At 41.9% G+C, this 22,126-nt stretch overlaps 1 protein-coding gene across 5 annotated transcripts in view; it reads left to right on the top strand.

Annotated features, from left to right (window-relative positions):
* pard3aa (par-3 family cell polarity regulator alpha, a) overlaps positions 1-22,126 on the top strand; it is a 240,686-nt gene that overhangs the window by 136,443 nt on the left and 82,117 nt on the right. For 4 of the 5 annotated variants that reach the window (XM_029843172.1, XM_029843175.1, XM_029843171.1 and 1 more), the window contains 4 exons: positions 5,807-5,993; positions 14,068-14,216; positions 16,147-16,185; positions 21,297-21,518. In XM_029843172.1, the coding sequence (XP_029699032.1) occupies positions 5,807-5,993; positions 14,068-14,216; positions 16,147-16,185; positions 21,297-21,518 (597 nt within the window). The remainder of the gene's footprint in view (positions 1-5,806; positions 5,994-14,067; positions 14,217-16,146; positions 16,186-21,296; positions 21,519-22,126) is intronic. The other variant, XM_029843174.1, reaches the window with a different exon arrangement.

Below are 22,126 nucleotides of genomic sequence, written 5' to 3'. Positions count from 1 at the left end.
CCATTAAACTGCCTGCGCTGCTATAAGTAGACCTCAGCAGAGAGGGAAATGGGATGGACTGGTTTTACTGCTTAAGAAATGCCCGACTTTGATTGTGATTTACTACAGATTGCAGCAACTCAGTACAGTAAAGTCACACACTCCAGATTATTTTATTTTATTTTATTGACATGCCCAAATAGCTGGTGGTATTCATTGGATCCCACAGCCTCTGTAGATGCTCTGGTATTGCAGTGTACCATCCGATCCAGGCCAAGCACTTACAAGCTGCCTTTTTAGTATAATACTCTGGGTCCTAAGGGGATAAAGGTATAATTTGATGAATTATAGGAATTAACATTGCTGTGATAACAGCAAAGAAAAGCAGAAAATCACAGAGGAGACAGGCGCTATCAGCCTGTTATATCGCCACCATATTGATTGTAAGAACATTTGTCTTTATCCTCCCCGTGGTGCTTTTGGATGCCATTTGGAACTGTTGTGGGTAGTGTGTGTATGTGTGTGTCCGAGTTGTTTTTTTTCCTTCCAATTTTGGTTCATTTCTAGCACGACCCACCTTGTCAGGACCAAAGGCTGGAGACCATGTGGAGCAGAACAATGCACTCCTGTCACTACATCCCCTCATTTGGTGTAAAAATGAAAACAGTAATAAAGCAAATGACTTAGTAACTTATAGACAAGTGAATCTGTTAATTATCCTGCTCTCATGCCACACTCTAGTGATGGTTGAGATTTGATACAAAGGTCACTGTCATAACGCAGCTTCTCTTTCCGGTCTGGGTAATTGAAAGTGCTGCTGGATTCTTGGTTACCATGCTGGGGTGAAAATTAAGGCCCGCGGACCAACGCAACCTGTGGAGATGGCCACACGTGGCAGACGTGGCGGAGGTTTAAACTGGCCAAGCATGCTGAGGTCACACAGGAAGGCCAGCGTTCGCAGGATGTAATGTGTGCAGTGCCGGTGAGGGTGCAAAACACTGCACCTTAAGCCAAATCTAGAACAGGAAAACGGTGTTGCTTTCTTGTTTTGGTTGTCTCCTCAGTACTTGCAGCACTGTGTGCTCTTCTGAATCTGAATCTGAATTTAAAATCTTGCTCCTCAAAAGTGAAACTACAGGAAATGCCAAAAGCACCCCAAACAAAATCAGTAAAAAAATGTCTGATTCTTTGCTTGTGTTGAGACAAATGCGTCAAATAGGGAATAGATGATGAAAGAATGGGCATATACGATGTTAAGAGAGACAGAAGTATAAATATATAATCCACATTAACCTTTTTAGTTTATCTAGAATCACTTGAGTCGGTTCTGCTACATAGAGGTTCTGAGCTTCCTCAACCTTTGGGTTTGAACATTTCATTGAAAATTTGCCCATATTTGTGTTTGCCTATGAAGAGCAGATGCCGTAAAAATAAACAAAAGTGATTCACATATGTAAAATGTTGGTTTCCCACACAAGGATGCCGCCTAATCCTGGATTCTGATCGGTGGTTCAGCACTCGGTTCCTGGAGCTTTGGGAATAACTGATGAGGTCCACATGCGATTGTTTTCCCATTCTTAACCTTGACATCTGAATCCCAGGCTTGTTTCCATTTATTCTGCCCCTCATTTGCCCCTGAAGTGTATTCTGGTGCTTGTCAGAATTTTTTTGCCAATTAAATTACTTTAATATAGTTGGAAATAGAAGCGCCTGCGGCATTTGCCTGTTATTCTAATTATTTTAGGCTTGTTTTAGAACAGAACCAGGCTGAAACCATTTGAAACACACACTTGTGTGGTCTGCTTGTGAAATGTAAACAAGCTGGTTTTTCTCCTGTTTTTTAAATAGTTGATTATTTTTTCATATTATGTGATACAGATTGTTCCTCTCAGCATGGCAACACGTAGGATCACATATCATCCACGTCTGGAATACATGAAAAGCATGATTGGCTCAAGCTGCTGTTTCAAAATATCGCCAAAGTCATGTGTTCCGTCTCCACCAGACTGGTGGATCCAAAGGCCTGACGTGGTCACGGAGCAGCATGGTTGTCGGACCGGTCACAATGGGTGAGGTTCTTGTTGTGGTGCAGAAAATCTGGAGGACATTTTGTTTGAGTGACATTTGACCTTCAAATCAAGCGTTCATCCATGATGTTTGTAATAAATTTGAATTCAATACATTTTAATAGCAAACAGCTTTAAAGGCTATTATTCCTTTTTTTTTTTTTTTTTACTATTTCTGATATGTTTTCAATTCTCATGCGCATAAATCCACGATGATGTAAAACAGCTCATTTGAGGTTGAACATTCAACATAGTTGCATATGTCTTCCTTTACACGGCATGATAATATAAACAACAGTTCATTGTTGGTTGTCAGTCCCTTTTCATTGGCCAGAATGCCTTTTATCACATTGCTGTGGCACCAGCTTCTTGATTATTGGTTTTTCTGACATCTTTGTTCAACTCTAAGTATTTTCTTCTGAATTTAGGGAGAAAATACTCCGACTTCATTCATTCATTTATTTATTTTTTACCAGGCTGAAACTTGCATTGATTACCAGCTCTGTTCCATGCCTTACAACGATATCTAAGGTAGTGCTAAGGTAGTGCTAAGGTAGTGCTTCTAACGATCTCTCCTCCAGGCAGATCAATAGGCCAAAGTGTCATCGATGGAGAGTGAAAGAGAGAGAAGACGGAGGATGGAAAGGTGTATGAGCCTGTGATAGGCAGGGCTGGACCAAGTGGTCCAGGAGAAGAAAGATGGAGTGGCTATTGGTGTGACCTTTCACCCTACAGCTCAATGATTTAACGGGCAGTACTTGGACAGAGTTTAGAAAAAGTGGATGGTGACGCTCTGACCAGTTTGGATGGATGCAGCCAGGTGGCCTCTGGGGCAACAACTCTCATCTGTCTTTGTCTGCATCCGTGTTCTGGAAACCTTGCAAATCCAGGCTGGCCAGTGGCACTTGCTGCACTAATTGTGATGCGATAATGCACAAACGTCTTTCAATCAATTGTGTATAAACCTTAAAATGAAGTTTTATGGCTAAACCCCCCCCCCCCTAAAACCTCTAAATGATCACTTGCTCTGTTGCTTGGTGCTTATTTCTATGGTAACGTGATTGTTCCCATGATAGTTAGTTTGGGAGCTGCTCCTGACAACCTGACGCATTAAAAGCAAAGTTTAATTACAGCACTTTAAAAGCCACAATGGCACAGTCATTTTGCTGGGCAGCAAACGTGAATCGGGGGCTCTTTAAGTGCCAAATACCAACCAGTGTCTCAGTGAAGAAGCACGCATCTGTGAACTGTCGCTCGTAATTGGAAAAACACTCAGTCCCACGTGAAATCATGTAAATATCTTTCAGATATGTGCGTGACCGCTGATTCATTTTTTCCAGCATTGTGATGTTAATAGGTTTATTTTGATTTACTTTTGAATTCTTTCCACAAAGAGAGCGCATGAACAGGTCCAGTGTTTTCATTACAGGCTAAATGAAAGACAAGGTCCATGTTTGTGGTACAAAATACAAAAAAGCATTCCCAAAGCAGGAAGCAAGAAAACAATAACCTGAGACGAGCTTCTCTGAGGGATTTCTTTTTTCTTTCATCCGATGTGGGTATGGGAGCGTGATGTTTCCAGCGGTCAGCTTATAACACGCTAAAACGTGGCAGGAAAAATCTCTCAATCCCTCTACTGTCACGTACAGAAGAGCAATTTCGGAGTCATTTCCACATTTTACAACATCTGTATTATGCAGCCTTGATTTTGTGTTGTGCGCGTGTGCTGTGCATAATCTTTTTTTCTGAATTGGAGTTTTCATATTTGGAGAATTCTCGAGTGAAAACACATTAATGACCGCAGTTCTTTAAATTGTTCATTGAATATGATTTCCCCATGAGAAAAGACTCACTTTTGCGAAATGTTCAGTGTCACTGACGCAATTGAGACGCAATTCTACGGAAAGTAAATGTTAAAGCTGATTTCAGCATGTGCTTGTATTCCAGTGCGACAACTGGGAGCACTGGGAGCTAGTAAAAGACGCTAGGCAGAAAAAAATATTTGAGGCAATGCTTGGAGGCCCGCATGCTACGATGTTAGCAACCACAGCTATTGTAAGCTGCAAATGTGAATCGACACAACTTATTTTCTATTTTGATCTACTTATTTTGACATAATGGTGCATATTAATATTAAGAATTAATAAATTATTAATAATTGCTATAATAACAAGAAAGGATTAGCTTGTCTTACAAACTTACTTGACTTTCTTACTGTCTTTAAAGCTGATCTTTGGTAAACCATTAAATTCTATTAGCTTCTCCGTCAAGCTGCCCAAGTGTGAAATGGCCTTTATTTCACCTTTACAGTGTTGGCAGCAGTCTTCCTGCTTTAGCTGAGCAGTCATTAGAAAATTAGATGAAACCTCCATAAGAATTAATTAGCATTCTGCTTTAATTTCAATTAAAAGTTTAGACCGTGGGAATAAATAAAAAAATGTCTTGGTGAAGCAGGCTGGTGTTTGCACAGTAATCCAGGTTTGTCCTGATATGGCCAATGTAGGCACTCCTTTGAAACATGTATTCACAGCTGGTTCAATAAATCTCTTTGATACATGTGCTTGATAAGAATCCTGACGTGAAGAATGAGTGTGAAATACATCTGCTTGATTATCACTGCTATTTGGGCACAACCTCAGTAAAGTCGGCCCGCTGTCCTCCCCTGCACAGCTGTTTTGTCTCGCCCATAAACTATTCACCTTTCCGCTCTGATTGGTGCTTGGCTTTGCTTTCACGGTATACATTTGTAATTTGTTGGGCCCTTGTGAAACGAGATGGCTGTTAGATTCATGTTGAGATCCCGCCAGCACAAATATTGTTGTCCGCTGTTAGTAATTACGCACAATTGTTTCAAAGCTATTACATTTGCAAAATACTACAGGTAATGGAAATGAAAGCAAAGACCAGGAAGTCCAGCCTTTCTGCAAGCCCTGCTCTAATAGTAAGCAGGTGTGTGGTTTAAGTTTTCTTTGACTCCCTTTTTGTGGCAGAGTTGGTCAGATCTTTTCATAAGCGCCACGGAACAACCCTGCTCTGTTCCTGGGCATCAAGAGCCTGTCACGGCAGCATGTCCTCTGTGGACTTTGAGTCTTGAGAAGCAGCAAAGGATACTGATCAGGAAGCTTGTCGGTGTCCTTGATTGAAAGAAAGAAATACAAAAATTCTGAAACAAAGCCTCAAAAGAGGTCACAGTAACACAAGTTATAAATTTTCCAACTTCATCAATAATAATTAGATTGGATAAGTGACGTCTTGGAATCCACATCTTAGCTGCAGTCTAGCTTTCCCACTATATAAAGATATAGTCGCAGCTATTTACAATTGTAGACCGTAACATCTGTTGTTGCATTCACGCATTTATATGATTCAACAAAAATGCTTTCACGCTTTTATCTTCCAAATCTTTTACCCAGGTAGGGTCAAGAAGCGTGCTCACACTGATCCCACTTGTTTTCCTGTGGGAGGCAGAGGTACCCACCAGCTAGGGGCAATTCACAAAATCTCTGTTAAGTCTAATATGGATGGCTTCAGAATTTGGAAAAAATGAAAAAAATCTGTCTACACAGTTAGAGCATATAAACAGCAAATAGGAACTGTCTTGCTGTAGGACAACAGTGCTAACTGAAATGCCAAAGGCCTCTGTGATGAGAAACAATCATTCTAGGAGCAGATAAGCCTTCTGCTAGAATCAAAACAATTGACATCAATACTGTAATAAAGTTGGGAGAACACAGTGATGTAAGTTTTCCTCTCCTCTCCAGGTAACTACCACCTCTCTCCGACCGTCAACATGCCGCAGGACGATATTGTGATGATCGAAGACGACCGGCCGCCCCTGTTTCCCGTCCATCTTTCTGACCAATCGTCCACCAGTTCCCACGACGACATGGGCTACGTGGGGGATAATCCGGTGAAGTGGATCCATGAGCTTCCCTGCCAAAATGAAAGGTGGGCAGCACGCTGTTCTCACTTTGCCTTGGAGTCACATGAGTTATTTAAAAACGGGTGGATTATAGACAGATTGTGGGTGGAGCTTCAGGTATGTTTGTATCCTCTGGGTGTTGTTAGGGGAGAGTGTTCCAGGAGTGCAAGTGCACAGTAATAAAATATCAGATTTTTTTTCCCCCCTGCAGATATTATGTGGTGTATTAGCTCCCTTAGTTGAGAAAACTAGACCATTTCTGCCTAAAAATGGAGCAAAATGGTAAAATGCAATGTCCGGGTCATCGTGGGAAAGAATCTTTAAATAGTAAATATGCAGTAGTCTGGTAGATGTGTAACATCCAGTGTGTGTGCGTGTGTGTTAAATAATGCATGACCTGGCAGCGCTCTGAGATAAAAAAGAGAAACTCCAGGAGTACCACCAGTACTTCCCTACCCGGGGGATTTCCATGTCCCCACTCTGTCTGCAGGCCACGGCCCCAATGAAGGGACCTCATAATGAAATATGTAGCCAATATTCATCAACCTTGTCATAGACGTAAGGCTCTTTCTCGAGAGACGCAGTCGTTTAAGTGTATCAACCCTGTCAGACTAGAAAGAATCACATTTTAGCACTGCAGCACAACTCTGTGTCCATTTCTTCAAAGGCTAAAAAGCAATGAAATGATTATTTTTCATTTCACTTTTTTTACAGGCTTTGGTCCACCTTTAAGCCCATTTAAGCTTAGAGCTACACATTATTCAAGGTGTAATCACACAATCTGAAGTTATGTGTGGCATTTCATGCGTAATTGCAGTAATTAGGTACAGGAAATATAAAGACAAGCCGTACTATATAATCTTGTTCATTTTTTTTAAATGTCAAAGTTTTAGGAGTCTTGGATTGGCTGTTTTTGCTCATTCGGCACATGTTTATTAAATGCAAAGCTTTATTCTCTCTCTCTCTCTCTTTGTTTCTGTCTCTCGCTCTTTGTCTCTCATTTATAATAAATGAATAGATTTGCTCTGCATGCTTGTCGGTCACGTGATGTCAGAGGTTTGTTATAGTGGATTTGGTCCACGGCATAAGCCTAAAGTGCACTCCGTCTCCTTTGCACATGCTGTGCACACACACACACACACACGTGGATGGCGTGTGCATGCGAGGCGGGACGTGTGCCGTGTACCACCGCCCGAGGATATAGTGAATAATTCATGCGCTCAGAGTCACACAGATATACAGTCTCTCGCTGGCACGCGTTCTCCTTTCCTTAAATTCTAACAGCTGTTTAAATGCTTCGATTGTGTGTCGCCTGTGTGACGGACTTTAGCTTCTTCCCATTTTCCTCTATGGCTGTAATTCCTCCACAACCCAGCAGACATTCAGCAGATGTGGGTCAGTCAGACTCCAATGAATTGGAACTGTTACTTTTTAATTAAGCTCTTGCAACAGAGCAGCAGGAGGCGTGTATGCATTGAATATGTATTGTGCAGAGCCGTGAAAGTCTCACCTCTGCCCTCTAATATAATTCAACCTCCTCTCTCATGGGATGGCTTGCCAAGGCCCCAGCTATACACCTACAGTGCATACACGAAGCACAAAGGTGGCTGGTTGGCTTGTAAAATCATTGTTATTCAGACTCTTTCTCTTCCGTCCTTCCTTTTTTTACCCTCCCACAGTAGAATTTAATGAACTCAATTTCCTCTCTGGTTTTGTTCACGCACACAATAGTGAGCCAATTGGTTATAAAACTATCTTATTTTATTTCAGCCTTATTAATGTAAGGACGGTCTAGAGGACGTATGCTGCTAATCTGCATGTTGATGTAGGAACTTGTGGTAAAATCATTAAATAAAGATTAACAACAAAACCATGTTTGTTCGCTTAATTGAGTAAAGATAATAGTTGTATGACATATAGAGCTTGAGGTATACTCATGTCAGCTGTTTTCATTGATGGCATCTTTCTATGTGCATAATTATCCTCTGGACAAATAGCCGATCCAGCAGGCAAACTGCAGCCGCCCACCCGAAAGTGATGGAGACAGACCTCTTTCTGGCCATATTCTTCCCACTGCATTGACAATATCACCCACTTCAGACACAGCCAGTGTAGTGTTTGTGGAAATTAGCCTCATTACCATTTGATTCCCTCTTTTATTTATATGAAGCATTGTAAAAAAAAAAAAAAAAAAAGGTTTCCAAATGAGAATTCTCGTGATCGAGGATATGTAGTTTGGGTCTCTGTTAAAATGATAATGTGCTGTTATTCAAGCTCAACTATTTTACTGATTTTGAGACAAATTATTTGGTATTGTGAAAGTTCTTCATAAATACAAGATTTACCACAAGCAGATGGTGCAATAAATCTAAGCTTTAGATCAATGGCTGCATTGCTCAAATGTTTTGTGTGTGTAAAGGTGCACGTGGTGCGTGATTTGTACAACCAGCATGTGTTTTCTTTCAGGTTCTGCTGTGGTAGTAAATTATTGCTTTGCAAATCTGCGATCCAGCGCCATGTCCTGACCCGTCACGTGAATTCCCTTTGCGGCGTCTGGCTCCTCTTTCATTAGTGTGAATCCAAAGTCAAACAGGAAAGAACACATCCGGATGATTTACAGTTAAACTGATAAGGTTTGGTTGATTTAATGGCTCCGCAGAATAATCTGGATAAATCCGACCATTTCTCACAAGAATGGAATGCCGTACAGTGTCGGAAAAACAACTCAGAGCCGATCTGTCAGCTCCGGAAACACGCAGATCCATTTGTAGTTGCACCTGGCTGCCGTTCCAGGAAGTGGTAAAAAATTTAAAGAGCGTTTCTCTTCCTTGCAAATGGGATTTGGTTTCCATTTTGCACGTTTGTTTCTTTTCATTTAGAATTCAATTCAATTTAAAGTTGGGAAAGATCATATCTTAACTGTGTTGTGTCAGTAGGCACTCTACTGCTTCAACACTTTACTGCAATGTTTATGAATATTTCCTTTTCATATTTGCATTTTCACTCCTACAAGTTGATCTAATCTTCACTAAAAGGTGCCGACTTTATCAGTCGGAGAAAAATGCCAATTTTTTTTGGAAGTGTGTGAATGTTTCCCAGATGTTGCTATTCAATAATAGAAGGAAGTTTGTAAAAGCTTCATAAGGTCCCCCCCCCCAATCTAGAAAGTGCTGAAGCTGCACTTTGAAGGTGCGGCTCTTTGACACACTGTGTTTCCTCTAAACAAGTGAACGGTTCTGCTACCTCGTCCCATCAGAACCACTGTGTATATCAGCTTATTTTGGAGACTGGCCCAGATACATGCTCATCCATAACCCATGTTGGCCTTTCCCATGACTTTCAAAATATTAGCATGAAAGTGATATTTGCACATCAATGACAATGTTGTCATCTGGAAGAGTAGAGGAAAACTGTATTACTTTTTGTTGATTTTTTGTACCATTAGTTTGCTTTTACGAGGGTCCTACGTGGAGCACCTTCTGTGGCAAGGGGACACGCAGAGCTGATGTGTCCTAACCTTACCCTTTAAAATATTATGGGATCCTGATCAGTTTGCCGTAAGGTGTAATACCGCTGGAGGAACTTTGGGCTCATTTTACAAGGTCAGAACCACGTTGGCACTACAGGAAACTGCCACTAAATCTTTTGTGGCGTCTTACCGACTCCCAGTTCCAGGACAGGCACTTATGCGTGGGGCTTGAGAGTTAGAGTGGCAAAAACTAGAGCAGGGTGTGAGCAGGAGCATTAGCCTAGCGGACGCCGCTTGTTCTCTCGTTCATAGCATTAACCACCATCTACACGGACACACAAACCACAATGGTGGCAACCGTCGGTCTTTATTAGTATTTTATGTAGTATTTTAAGTGCTGTTTACAAGTGCTGTTTACTTAACATGTATTGTCACACTGATGTGTACACAGATACAGCTTGCAGCAATAGTTGTTTTCTTCCTTCCTTGTTCTTGTCTTTGTTTTGGTTTTTGCTTTTGGCGGCTCGCCTGGGTGACGTCCCGGTCGAAACCAGAGGATCAAAACTCACAAAGTCGCCGAGGGGTCTTACCCTGCGGTGGAGAACCATCCACAACCATGGAGAGGGCCAAGGGGATTCCTGCCCCGAGTATTTACCAGGAACTCCTGCAGTGGAAACACATCTATAGACACTTTGCTTTTGCTTTAACTAGATGCATATTGAGGACTCAGTTGCTGTTTGTTTTTTTAAGCTGTGTTTATATTTATTTATATTATATATATATATATATATTTATATTATTTATATTTATTTATTTATATAGTGTCTTTTACAATCAAAATTGTTTCTAGGCTCTTTACAGAATCCCAGGGCCTAACCCCAAACAAGCAACAGTGGCAAGGAAAAACTCCCCTTTAACAGGAAGAAAACTGGAGCAGGACCAGGCTCATGAACTGATGTCAGATGGATGAAATGAGGAAAGTAGCCTTAAAAAAAAAAAAAAAAATTGCACATTGTCAACTTTGGAATGTCCCAGGGTGGCCTGGGATGAGAGATTGGAGGGTGGCTCTCTAATCTCATGACGGTGTGAAAGAGAAGGAAATGGACAGTGAGGGACACCGAGACAATGAAGGAGACAAATTTGTGTCCTTCTCTGTCTCTGGGAGATGTCACAGGTGGAAACATCATTTCCCAGGCAGCTCTGACACACTCTGTCAACCAGAAGCGATGGAAAAGGACTCCAGACAAACGTCAGCTATCACACACACACACACACACACACACACACACACACACACACTGGCAGGTAAACATTTTCACAAATTAACATATAAAGTGGAAAAGGTCTGCATCGACATGAACAAACAAACTAGCATTTCAGGCAAACGCGCTGCTTGAGTTGACTCCTAATAACGTCTGCTGTGTAAGTAAGGACGTTTTACACCGTAAAGTCTTCACAAAGGTCACGGTCCGTTGAAATTTATACATTTGATCTGCTTAGTTTTGGTTTCAGGAGACAGAACTAGACGCCACAGTTTGACATCTCAGTGTGGCAGGGAGGTAGGGGAGTGGCAGCAGGGGAGATGCTGTTGGAGAATTTACGCACACACACACTCAACCCAAAGTCCTCTTGGTCGGGTCCTTGTCACTCAGTCTCTCATTTAGCTGGGCAGCAAAGTCAGACCAGCGGAACTCAATTAAAGTGTCCGTCCTCCAGACGGGGAATGAATGAAGTGGTCTGCACAGGAGTCACAGCTCTGACAAAAGGGGTCTTAATTGATCTGTGCCAATTTTTCTTCTCCTTTCTGCTACAAGAACCCAGCAAAAAGGAAGATTACAGCAACAAAAAATGTGCTGCTGCTCATTTGGAATATCTTAATGTGACAATTAAGGATTTTTTCCTGCAATTTGAAAGCTTTAATCCCCCCCCCCTTTTTTTTTTTCAGGACACAGTAACACCATTGCAAATTAAACCAAAAACAACACTGGCAAAAACATGTGTAAAGGTTTAAAATGTGAATGGAAAAGAGCCATTGCTGCGTCTCACTTTGTCAAGTGTGTGAGAGCGGAAGTGAGGCGAAACCAGTTTAAGGGTCCACACAGGGAATTAGTGCAGCGACACCAGTTTTTCGGCATTGAAATGTTTAAAGAGCCTGTTTGTAGCCTATAAACTCTCAGAGAAACTGAAGCAATCTCTGTATGAATATTGGTGTCTTGCTCTTCAGGCCCCCAGACAATAAAAAAATGGTTGTATAGTCGCTTCAGACTCACAAACGCGCACACAAAAAGATCATCTGTAAACAGACTCCATCAATGCTTCCACTAAAACAGCTGAAACGCCACCTTGCAAACAGGAAACTATATAAACCAGATCCAGATGAGGTATCGTGAAGCCTATCCTCTGGGTGAAAGAGCAGAGGAGTGTCTGGCTTCTTATTTACAAGGCATTATGGGGGATCTGTAATAACTGCAGTGTCAATGCACTGGGGTAAACTTGCATGTTTTTGCGTGGCAGGTTTTCCCATATTCTGCATGGTCAGTTAAAGCAAAACAAAGGCAACAAAAAGACACATTTCAAAGAAAAATGCACATTTTACTGGCAGTAAAGACCTCAGTCCTGATCTATCAAGCAAGATTCCATGTTGTAACCCTCCTCCATCCATGCAGAGAGCTGACTCAGCCTGCTTCAAGCCTCAGAAGGACCTTTTCAGCAGGACACTGACTCTTCTGATGCACTAGAATGAATGCAAAGAACTTATTTTCTCCTCATTAAAACCACTCTTTACTTTACAAAGGACCTGAATAACTTTATCTCTCTAGAGTTAGACTTTTGACTTTTGAACAGATGGAAAAATAATTCAGAAAATGACTTTAGCCATTAGAGTCTAATACAGAAGTCTTTTAGCACTGACCACTTAGCATCTCAGCAGCTTACGTGTTTTTTGACACATTCACCTTCCAGTTGATGTAAAATTCAAGTCAAAGCTGTGGATTTGCCTGTGAGCAATTCACAGCCCTGGTTAATTTTAGATGATGAGAGAGAGTGACCGAGTTGGAGAGCATCTGCTCAGAGATGTGGAAATTGCTTTTGAACAGTGGTAAGAGACTGAGGGATTAGAGGATGTGTCATCCAAATGGACTGGACCTGTGGCAAGGAAAGGATGGATGTGCTTTGAAAGAAACTACAATCTACAAATTATGTAATTAATCTGCAAGGCAGTCACACAGTCAAGCTGTTGCTTCTTGGTATTTATGCAACATATTGAGTACCTAAAACAAACATTTTCTTTCATTTTCAGTGTCTAATTACAATGAGTATCCTATAAAATATCAGTAATGGTATTATTCCAACTTGATGGTTAGTGTGCCTGTTGATTTTATCCTTCCCGTTTCCCAGGTGACAGTAGTCTCTCTTGCACCTCGCTGTCTGGTGTGAATGTCCCAGAGGCAGAAAGAGTTCCCAGCTTTTTGCCTTCTCCCTGTATAGATGTGAATTGCTCACATTTAGCTTGTTTTTTGTTTTTTCCATCCAGGCTAGCATTTAACATGGCCACATTCACACAGTCTCCCACCCTTTTGGCTTAGCTTGAGTGGCCCCATTAACAAAGCAGAAGATAAGCAGAACTCGAGAAAATCAAAATTCACACAGAGAATTTGTCCTTTCTCCCTCCTACAGTGTCTCAGACACGCTCCGACAGATGACATTTGCAGAGACAGGAAAGGAGAGGCCGGGCTTTTTGTGGGCTTGGATTGATGAGAGGAGAATAGTGAGGGATGATGAATACATGAATTATACATCTGTGCTGTCATTCTTCTCTTCCTGCTCCACCTCTGCCTCTTCCTGTATCAACTGGAGGCTCTCCGTTAGTGGTCTGATCTTAGTTGGAATTGTCACGTGTGATCGACGGTAAAGTGACACACTGGCATCGGCCCCTTTGCGACACACCAAGCGCCTCTGTTGTTAAACAAGGTTGACAAGCCGTGTAGCAGTTGTCTCCATGCAAACAAGTGCCAGCAGGTCTGCAGACACTTTTAAATGTTATTAAAATAGAGTAGGGGGTAATGAAATGTTCGTAATTCTGCAAAATGCATCCATTTCTGTCAGGAAGACAATGGAAGTGGTTGTGTTCACCACGGTAATGCACGTTCCATTATTGGACTTCATCTCGCATCTCCGCTCGCGTGGCAACATGTGGCTGCATTAATCGTAAAGGCACCTTTCTGCATGCAAATACCCCCCCTTCCCCTTTCTGTCTACTCCCCTCCAATTTTCAATTAAGATCCAGACAGAGATAGACGATCTCAAAGGGAGCCACTGCTGCGGCAGACGTTGAAAAGGCCGCGGGGGTGTGGTTTATTGAGTGACCATGAACTCGGATCACCCTCACCTCGCGGCAATATCAGACACATTTGCAAGGCTTTGTCTAATTTCAAGACGGCAGATGTAGATTTGTCCTTGGAGCCTAAATAAAATTAAATATATTTGAGGTGTGGGTTTATAAAAATGCATCGATGTTATCATAGTGTTATTTGTAGTCCTAGGGTGTTTTGTGTACTAATTCCTATAACTACATGTCTATTTTTATTCACTTTAGCATCAAACTAAATCCTCTCTCGCTTCCTCAACTCAAGCTCGCTCAGCCCGGATTCCAATGCTGACGCTTCCTTCCAGAGGGAGGGCTTCGGCCGCCAGAGTATGTCCGAAAAACGCACCAAGCAGTACGAAAACCCTTCTCACCTGGAGATCGTCAGGTCGCGCAAGTCCAAGAGCATGGATCTAGGTAAGCTCCGTGCACATAGCTCACGCTTCACACTGATCTGCAGTTATTTATTGACTTTTCTTTGGTTCAACTCATTCAACCAAGTTTTAGTGCATTACAGCTAATTATGGAAGCACTTGCGCTGCTATTCAACCCATTTGGACATTTGATGTAATTCATACATATAAATCACGACCATGTTTAGTAAATAAATACATCCAGGCCTCATTTTAACCTGTCTGATGTATATTAACTGTTAAAAACAACAGTGATTAATTATGAAGCCAAATGTGACTCAATAGCTGTGAATGTTCAGAGTCTCACTTCAACGTTCTATTGATAAAAATTACTCTGCGTGCATATGACGAACATGCACAACTCACTATCACACATAACTATTAAAGTTGAAGCCCCTTCAGCTTTGTCCTCTTTTGACCCATGGTTAAACCACCGGAAGGAATACTGCAGCGGTCTCTTCACTGAGCGCCTGGAAAAGCAGTTAAGACTCACACATGTGCTCACACACATGCACGAGCATCTGTCTAAGAGAGAAAGATGGTCTGAGTTCATAGCCTTCCCCACTGACGCTGAGACAGACGATGCCCTCTCTCGGATCACTGGCTAATCATAACAAATAACAGCTCACCATATTCCTTACGGAACCCACAAACCTGCACAAATCTTTGACGCTCCCACAAACTAGTGTGACTTTAGGATGTTGCAGGCACATCTGTCGGGTATATATTTGTTACTCTAACTTCAATCCACCTTCAAAACTTCCCAAAAAGTGAACTGAGAAAAGGCAGGAAGTGCAGCTTCTAACAAAGGCGCAATTAGTCATTGGATATGTGTGAGTGAGCAAATCGCTAGCGATCAGGAATCTTGTTTTTTCTTTTCCATTATGTTATTAGTGTCAAATACAAACCTAATGTGATGAATGTGAGAACAGGAAATGAGGCCAATGAGATAGCTCCTTGATGGCATTCACATCATTGCGCATGCATGTTATCAGTAATTTTAATCAAAAAGCTTTCTTGGCTGTTTACTTCTACCATTAGCATTAATTTATATACTTTCTAAACAAAGCAGCCAACATCTATGCAAGGCCATACTCTTTTACCGATTTTTATTCCTATTTTGGGGGTAAATTTAGCTCATAAACCATTAGCTTCTACTACATTCTTGACCCAACTGGGTTTTTGATCCATCCTGCAGACAGATATATGTGGACGTCCGTCACCAAATCATAATTTACCAGTGAAAATATTGCTCCATTCGCATGCCGGAGGGAAATAACTGACTTGTTCCACTCATATAAGAGCTGTCGTAACTGACAGGAGCTCCCATAAGAGAAATGGCCAGTCAATAGTTAGAAAACAAACCCTCGAGTCAGCTTCAGAAGTAAAAACAACACTCTCTCGAAACGCTCCTTTTATTATCTTAAAGGCACACATTGCTATATGTTGATTGTTTTAATTAAATTATTGCATCAAAGCCACATAATGGAAAAATTGCCTTCGAGTGAGGAATAATCGAGAAGGAAGTGAAGTGAGGCAAAGAACACAGCGTCCATATGGATCTCTGCGTCTCATCATAGGCATGTTTTTAGATGTGTTTTTTGTTTGTTTTTTGTATGTATGACCATATCTCTTTACTTTCCAGTGAAATATTACTACAGCCTGACAGTGGTAACATGTTCGGCAGTCTCCTCCCCACACGTGTTCTTTTTTCCTGTCACTTACTTGGTATTTCTGATGTTTTCCATGTGTTTGAAATCACAGCAGCACATGGTCTTTATTACTTATACTCTTTACATTTAAACATTCCACATCTGTGTCTATGCTTCCCTGTGCCGTCTGCTTTCATCACTAGGCTACACTTTTGTTTTTTCTGTGCATGTCCTCACTAACATTCCACCAACTAACTAAGCCTTATTTATGTTGTTTAACAGTAGGAGACAATACTAACAACAGCATGGGAACATATGAAGGTAAGCAACTACTCTGTGAACCAGCTAAAATAGAAATAAATCTTATTTTGCTGTATTTATGGATCAATAATGACAATGAGATGTCACTTCCTTGTTTCCTTTTTCTGTTTTAATACCTCTTAACTAACCAGTATTGTCTGTTTGGCTTTGGCACCTTTAAATACATATGGACGAGGGTCTTTTCAAAGCAGAGAGCTGCACGGCATCGAATAGAAACTTGGCAACTAACACGGGAGCCTGTGCCATTGTACTTGTTATACAGTGTAAATTATTGTAGAAAACAGCCAAAGAGTGAATCTGGCAATTGAAATGAGAGATAGTTTGCAAATCCATCATGGAGAGAGAAATGTGAAGGGGAAAGAGCCCCTGAGTTTTAAATTTTCCCAGCACTATTTCATTCTTATAACCTCCTATTGAGGACTCATGAACATGCATCAAAAAATAAAAGAGCGTAAAAATGACATTAACACAGCTATTTAGACAATGAAAAAGTTGCATTAGGTGCCCAACACCATGTTTTCACACAGCCAGTCAGCGCTCTGCAGACCACTGAACTCACTGCATGCCACGAAAGGGTGCTAGAAAGTGACAAACTACAAATCGCCTTTTAAGCATCCCTAATTCTGACACCATAAACACAGGTAATTACATCCCATACGCATCATCCAGCATCCGCGACAGTAATTGAGTAATCCATAAAATGCTGATTCGGTGGTATGTGATCGTCATATGGAGGAGGTCCTCCGTTGTGATTATGACCCACATCTGGCTGAGACACAGTGGAATGGACAGCCCAGGGACACCTCGTATCCACCACCATACCTGAGCTGGGCCTTCCCTGAACCACCTCTAAGGTTATTTTTAACCTAATGCCCCTTTTACCAGCCTGCTTAAAGTCCCGACTGAATAAATTATGTGTAATGGCGCCCCTGTCTGTACACAGATCTTTACATGCGAGGGTCGCTGTGAATAATGGTTGAGGAGCAGAGTTTTAGCTGCTCTAATTATACTATTGGCTCCTGTTCTGTAATAACTGCTGCTGATTTATTCATGGAGTTTGCCATACTTCCCCTTTAACGTTAATGGCAATGGATCTTCTCCAATTAACTGTCCTTGCCCTTAATTTGGCTACAGACCACAGCACGGGGACCATTTCTGGCTTTGTCTGGGATAGAATTCCAGGTGCACTTTCACCCCTATTTGGTTGGATTGTCTTCCTTTTGTGTGTATTTCATTTGGATGATATTCATTTCTCCTCCAGACGTGCGGGGAGTGACAAACTCATGTCTGTATGCGATGGGGGAATATGTATTTTCATCCCTCTGAATAAAAGGGAGATGAGCAGCGGAGCACTGAGGATTCTGTTGTGTGATAGGAATCACATAATAGACTGGCATACAGAGAGCTGTCCGTCAAACTCTCCCTGGAGAGCTGGAGCAGCTTCTGAAGAAAACAAAGGCAGGTTTGAAGCAGACAGGGTCTCTGGGCAAACTGTCTCACATTGCTCCGGCTCCAGGTCTCTTTGTGTCTGCGCGACTCTCAGACGTTCGGTGCGCCGGCTGAAACAATGGGGAAGGGAATCGTGTTGTGGAATTCCAAGTGGGAGCACTATTCCCCATTTCCAAGTACAGCAGATGTCATTTATGTTCTTTTGAACTGTTGCGTCGGGCGCGGCTCGAAGTCGCAGGCCCATTGTGACAAACATGCGCCCCGGCTTCTGCACGTCTGTCACCAGGCGTCATTCACAGGTGGAATAAAAACACAGAAACACTCGGTGTTGCTGAGATGTATTGGGCCTTTTCATGTATGGTTTTATTGTTTGTTTCTCGGTCTCTAGGGTTATTCCACAGCAAATGAATTATAACAATTTCCAGGATTGTCTCGGTCGTGGAAGGTTTTACTGGTATTACATTTTGCTTAAAGGTAATCAGAAATATAGAGCTTTCCCTCAGGAGTGGTGCAGTAAAACAGAATCTTCTGGTCCTGCAACCAGAGACCAATGTTTCATCTTCCAGGCTTGTGCAGCCTGAGGCACATGTGCACCCTCTTACTGCTGAACTGAAAGCAGCGTTATAGATTGGCGCTCATTTATTTAAAACTTGACTCTCAGTAATGAATCCAAGGTTCTCCCGGGATCGAGTAGTTCATACAAGTTTTCCATCCAGGGAATGCACCGTTGTCCTATGTTGACCTTTTGACCTATTGGGTATCTTTGACACCAGATATTTTACTCCAATGGGTGCTAGATCCATTCACACTAATTGTGGACATATTGGTCCAATTGTTGCAGAAATAGGAGTGACCTGGGACCTCAAAGAACGAGAGGTGCCACATAGTTCCGGTCAAAATACATCTAAAAGCACATCAGATGGAACAGACTGCTTTATTCAATACTAGCTGCAACTTACCTGAGCAGCAGCAACGACAAGAGGGTCACATTTTTTTCCTAATTCTTTTGTCCATGTTTGCAGTAGAAAAGATCAGCATGCACATTGAATTTGAGTCCATCAATCAAGTAATGGATCTACATTTATATAGCATCTGTTACAATCAAAATTGTCTCCAGGCGATTTACAGAATCTCAGGGCCTGACTCCCGGCAAGCAACAGTGGCATGAAAAACTCCCCTTTAACAGGAAGAAACCTTGAGCAGAACCAGGCTCATGTAAGGGAACCCTCCTGCTGATGGCCAGCTGGGCAGAGAAGAAGAAAGAGGGTGGACAGGTAGAAGAGAGAATAATTTGCATAAATCATTAATTACAACAAGAGTTGAGTTGAATGGGTCAGCAGAGTCAGAGGTCAGCAGGTCAGCGTACAGCAATGAAATCAGTGATGCCCGTAGATGGATACAGAGAGGGAGTCAATTGTATGTTTTCTCCCTTACTTCCTCATCTATGTCGCTAGTGGCTGAGTTTTTTGATACAAAACATTGTTTGGAGACCAGGTAGAGCAGTCGGCCACGTTGTGAACGCCCCACCGACCGCAATTGCTCCGGCCAGATGACAGAGAGTCGCATAGTGCGAACAAGGCTTTAGTCGGCAGACCTATCTGACCTTTTGACTACATGTTTTTTTCTCGAAAGCCGTATCGTTGCAGGCATTTTAGGCATCGCTCCACACAGTGGTCATAAATAGTTTTCCTTCAGTGGTGGGGGTTTATTTTCCTTGCTAATCCATGTTTGGCTGTGCACCCCCCTGGTTAAAGAACCACTGTGATCACCAGCACTGCCGGCTCACGCCTCATTTAGGCCACTTTAAACACGTCAATCTCATTGTTGACAGATGCTGACACAGACATGTGTGTGCATGTCAGGAGCTTGTGTTTTTTTGGGACGAATTTTTGGGATTCCCTGTACGCACACGCTGAGGCTAGCGTATACATTGGATGTTTACATATGTGCTTCCAGACATGACAGCAACATCGGCAATTGAAAAATCCGACAGGAAGAGCTGGAGTATATGTTTATTTATACCATATGAAACCACACAGTCATGCTGAAGGGTCTGTATGGTCTAAAGGGAGTTTTAAAGACACAATGCCACCCTGTCCAGATGCCCCTGACATGTGTTTTACCTTTAGAGAGTTAGTCAAACTGCCTGGGTAATTGAATTAACAGTTTGTTCAGTATTACTGATAGTTTCCGCTGCAGAAGTTTACATTTAACAGCAGCTCACTTGCACATTTTTTTTTTAAAATCCGTCTTGTTACATTTGACAGCTGTTTACTGCACACTGAGTAGAGGCAGAAGAAGGGGGACAGCAAATAAACCAGGCTGCTTGTTTACCAACTGGAGGCTAAGGTAATAGCCTGAGGGAACTGACAGGGGCTTGCTGACAAAATGAAATACCAATACCAGAATCACACTCCACTTAAATACACTAAACACAACCCTGGCGAGCATTGGAAAAAATAATTACAGCTGTCCAGTGTTCCCTTCCAGAGGTTGGCTGTTTAGAACCTTTCCAATACATCTTAACTGTCTAATAGCACTAATTTTATTTACTTTGCATGATGTTCTCTGAGCAGCATTCATCAGTGAAGGAGTGATAATGGTCCAGCATTAACAAGACAACATACAGACAGTTTTGATAGCAAAAATGTAATTTTTATAAACAATAATGATCACGATTTCCTGCCTTGCTTGTAGTGTCTATAGCATCCTCATGGAGACCATGCAGAACAGTGATCCATGGCTTCATGTGCACGTGTTTTATCTGCACGTTGTAACCGTAATGTTTGTAATACATGTCCATTTCTATGTCACCTGCTTCAATGTTTATGTGACATAAAAAAAGAGCATGCATACATATCCCTGTATATTTATTTTCTGCACTTTGAATTTTGGTTCTTATGTGGCTCATTATTCTGGAAAGCGCCTTGAAACAATTTTGATTGTATAAGACGCTATATAAATAAAGATTGATTTGATTTGATTTGATTTGATTCATTACACAACTATTCTGATTATTAACAAGGCTGGTGCTCTCTGCGTTTCTGGTAGTTATATCGGTGTCCATGTGGTTGTAGGAAGACTTAAATGACTGAAGTCGGTTTAGAAACTGTTTGTCTGCAGTAAAAAGTGCACCGGATGACAATAGAGTGGACAAGTTCTAGTGTCAGTTCTGGTCTCTGGTGACCCATGATAAGATAGCTTTAAGGTTTTTTTTCCAGTAAATTGATATATGATGTTTAAGAGGAGATGGCAGTGATTGTGCCATCTTGGATGGAGAGAGGGGAAAGAATGTGCAGTGTTTTTATAAGAGTCTTCCCTTTTTCTAACTCTTTCTTTCCTTTACAGAAAAAATAGATGAAATACTTACGCTGGTATATTAAGAAGACCATTTATAGCTGTCAGGTTTAGCTTCAGTACAACGGTTGAATTAAGATTCCGCAAAGGGAAAAGTTTAACTGATGCTAATGTTTCAGTCTCACACACTTCATTGGACAGACAGTCATTTGTTTTCCACTTTAATCGTGACTACACTGTGCTTGCCAAGCGCATCCCATAACCTCGTCCTGTACAACATGGGAACAATTGTGATGAGCCCAATCAGGGGGAGTCATACAGCATTAATTAAATGGTCTCACTGTGACTCATTTCTCTTCGCACAGATTCAGAACCAGTGGTTGGACCGTCGTTGGGCCTGAAAAAATCCAGCTCCCTCGAAAGTCTGCAGACAGCTGTTGCCGAGGCGACCCTAAATGGAGAGACCGACATCAAACGGTCGCACTCGCGCATCGTCAGAGGCCGTGGCTGCAACGAGAGCTTCAGAGCCGCCATAGACAAATCCTATGAGAAGTCTGCAGCACCGACGGAGGACAGCATGGACACGCGTGAGTATATGAACCAAGTAAAAGTGGAGGGAATCTTCTGAAATTTCAGATGTTTTGTTAAGTGCTTGAGGCAGAAACAGTGAAAATAACAATGGGGCCAATGTAACTATGTGATAAACATGGAAAAAGTTCAACTTAATAACACGAAAAGGAGACAAAACCCAGAAAACAGATTGAGCGAATGATGCTGGTCAGAAAAACACAGTCTACATCGCATTGGAACTTATTCAACAGCTGTTGCTCCATCTCCTGTGTTGTTACCGCTTGTCTGCCTCACGATATTTCAAAACAACACGAAAAACAGGTTAGCAGGAAACAAACCACAGACCCGACACCCAAACAGTGGAATGCTGCCAAAGCCCCACGTCAAGAGCCCGACATCCCTGCTCATGTTTTAGTCTGGAGGAAAAGGATGCAGGGCAGGTGTCAGGTGGCCCAGATTGTTGATTTCCCAGCAGAATGATGCACCTGTCAGCGGTTTTTAATGTTTTAGCTGCTCCGAGTGTGCCATGCAGTAGACAGATCAGTGCAACATTGGCCAACTGGCTTTGAGCTATTTTGAAACGGTGACACACTTCCCAATGGAAGATGTACACATGTTGTACGTC

Source organism: Takifugu rubripes, chromosome 10 (assembly GCF_901000725.2).
Source record: "Takifugu rubripes chromosome 10, fTakRub1.2, whole genome shotgun sequence".
Lineage (NCBI taxonomy): Eukaryota > Metazoa > Chordata > Actinopteri > Tetraodontiformes > Tetraodontidae > Takifugu > Takifugu rubripes.
Note: the sequence above shows the minus strand (reverse complement) of the source record. Positions and strands in the feature narration are given on the sequence as shown.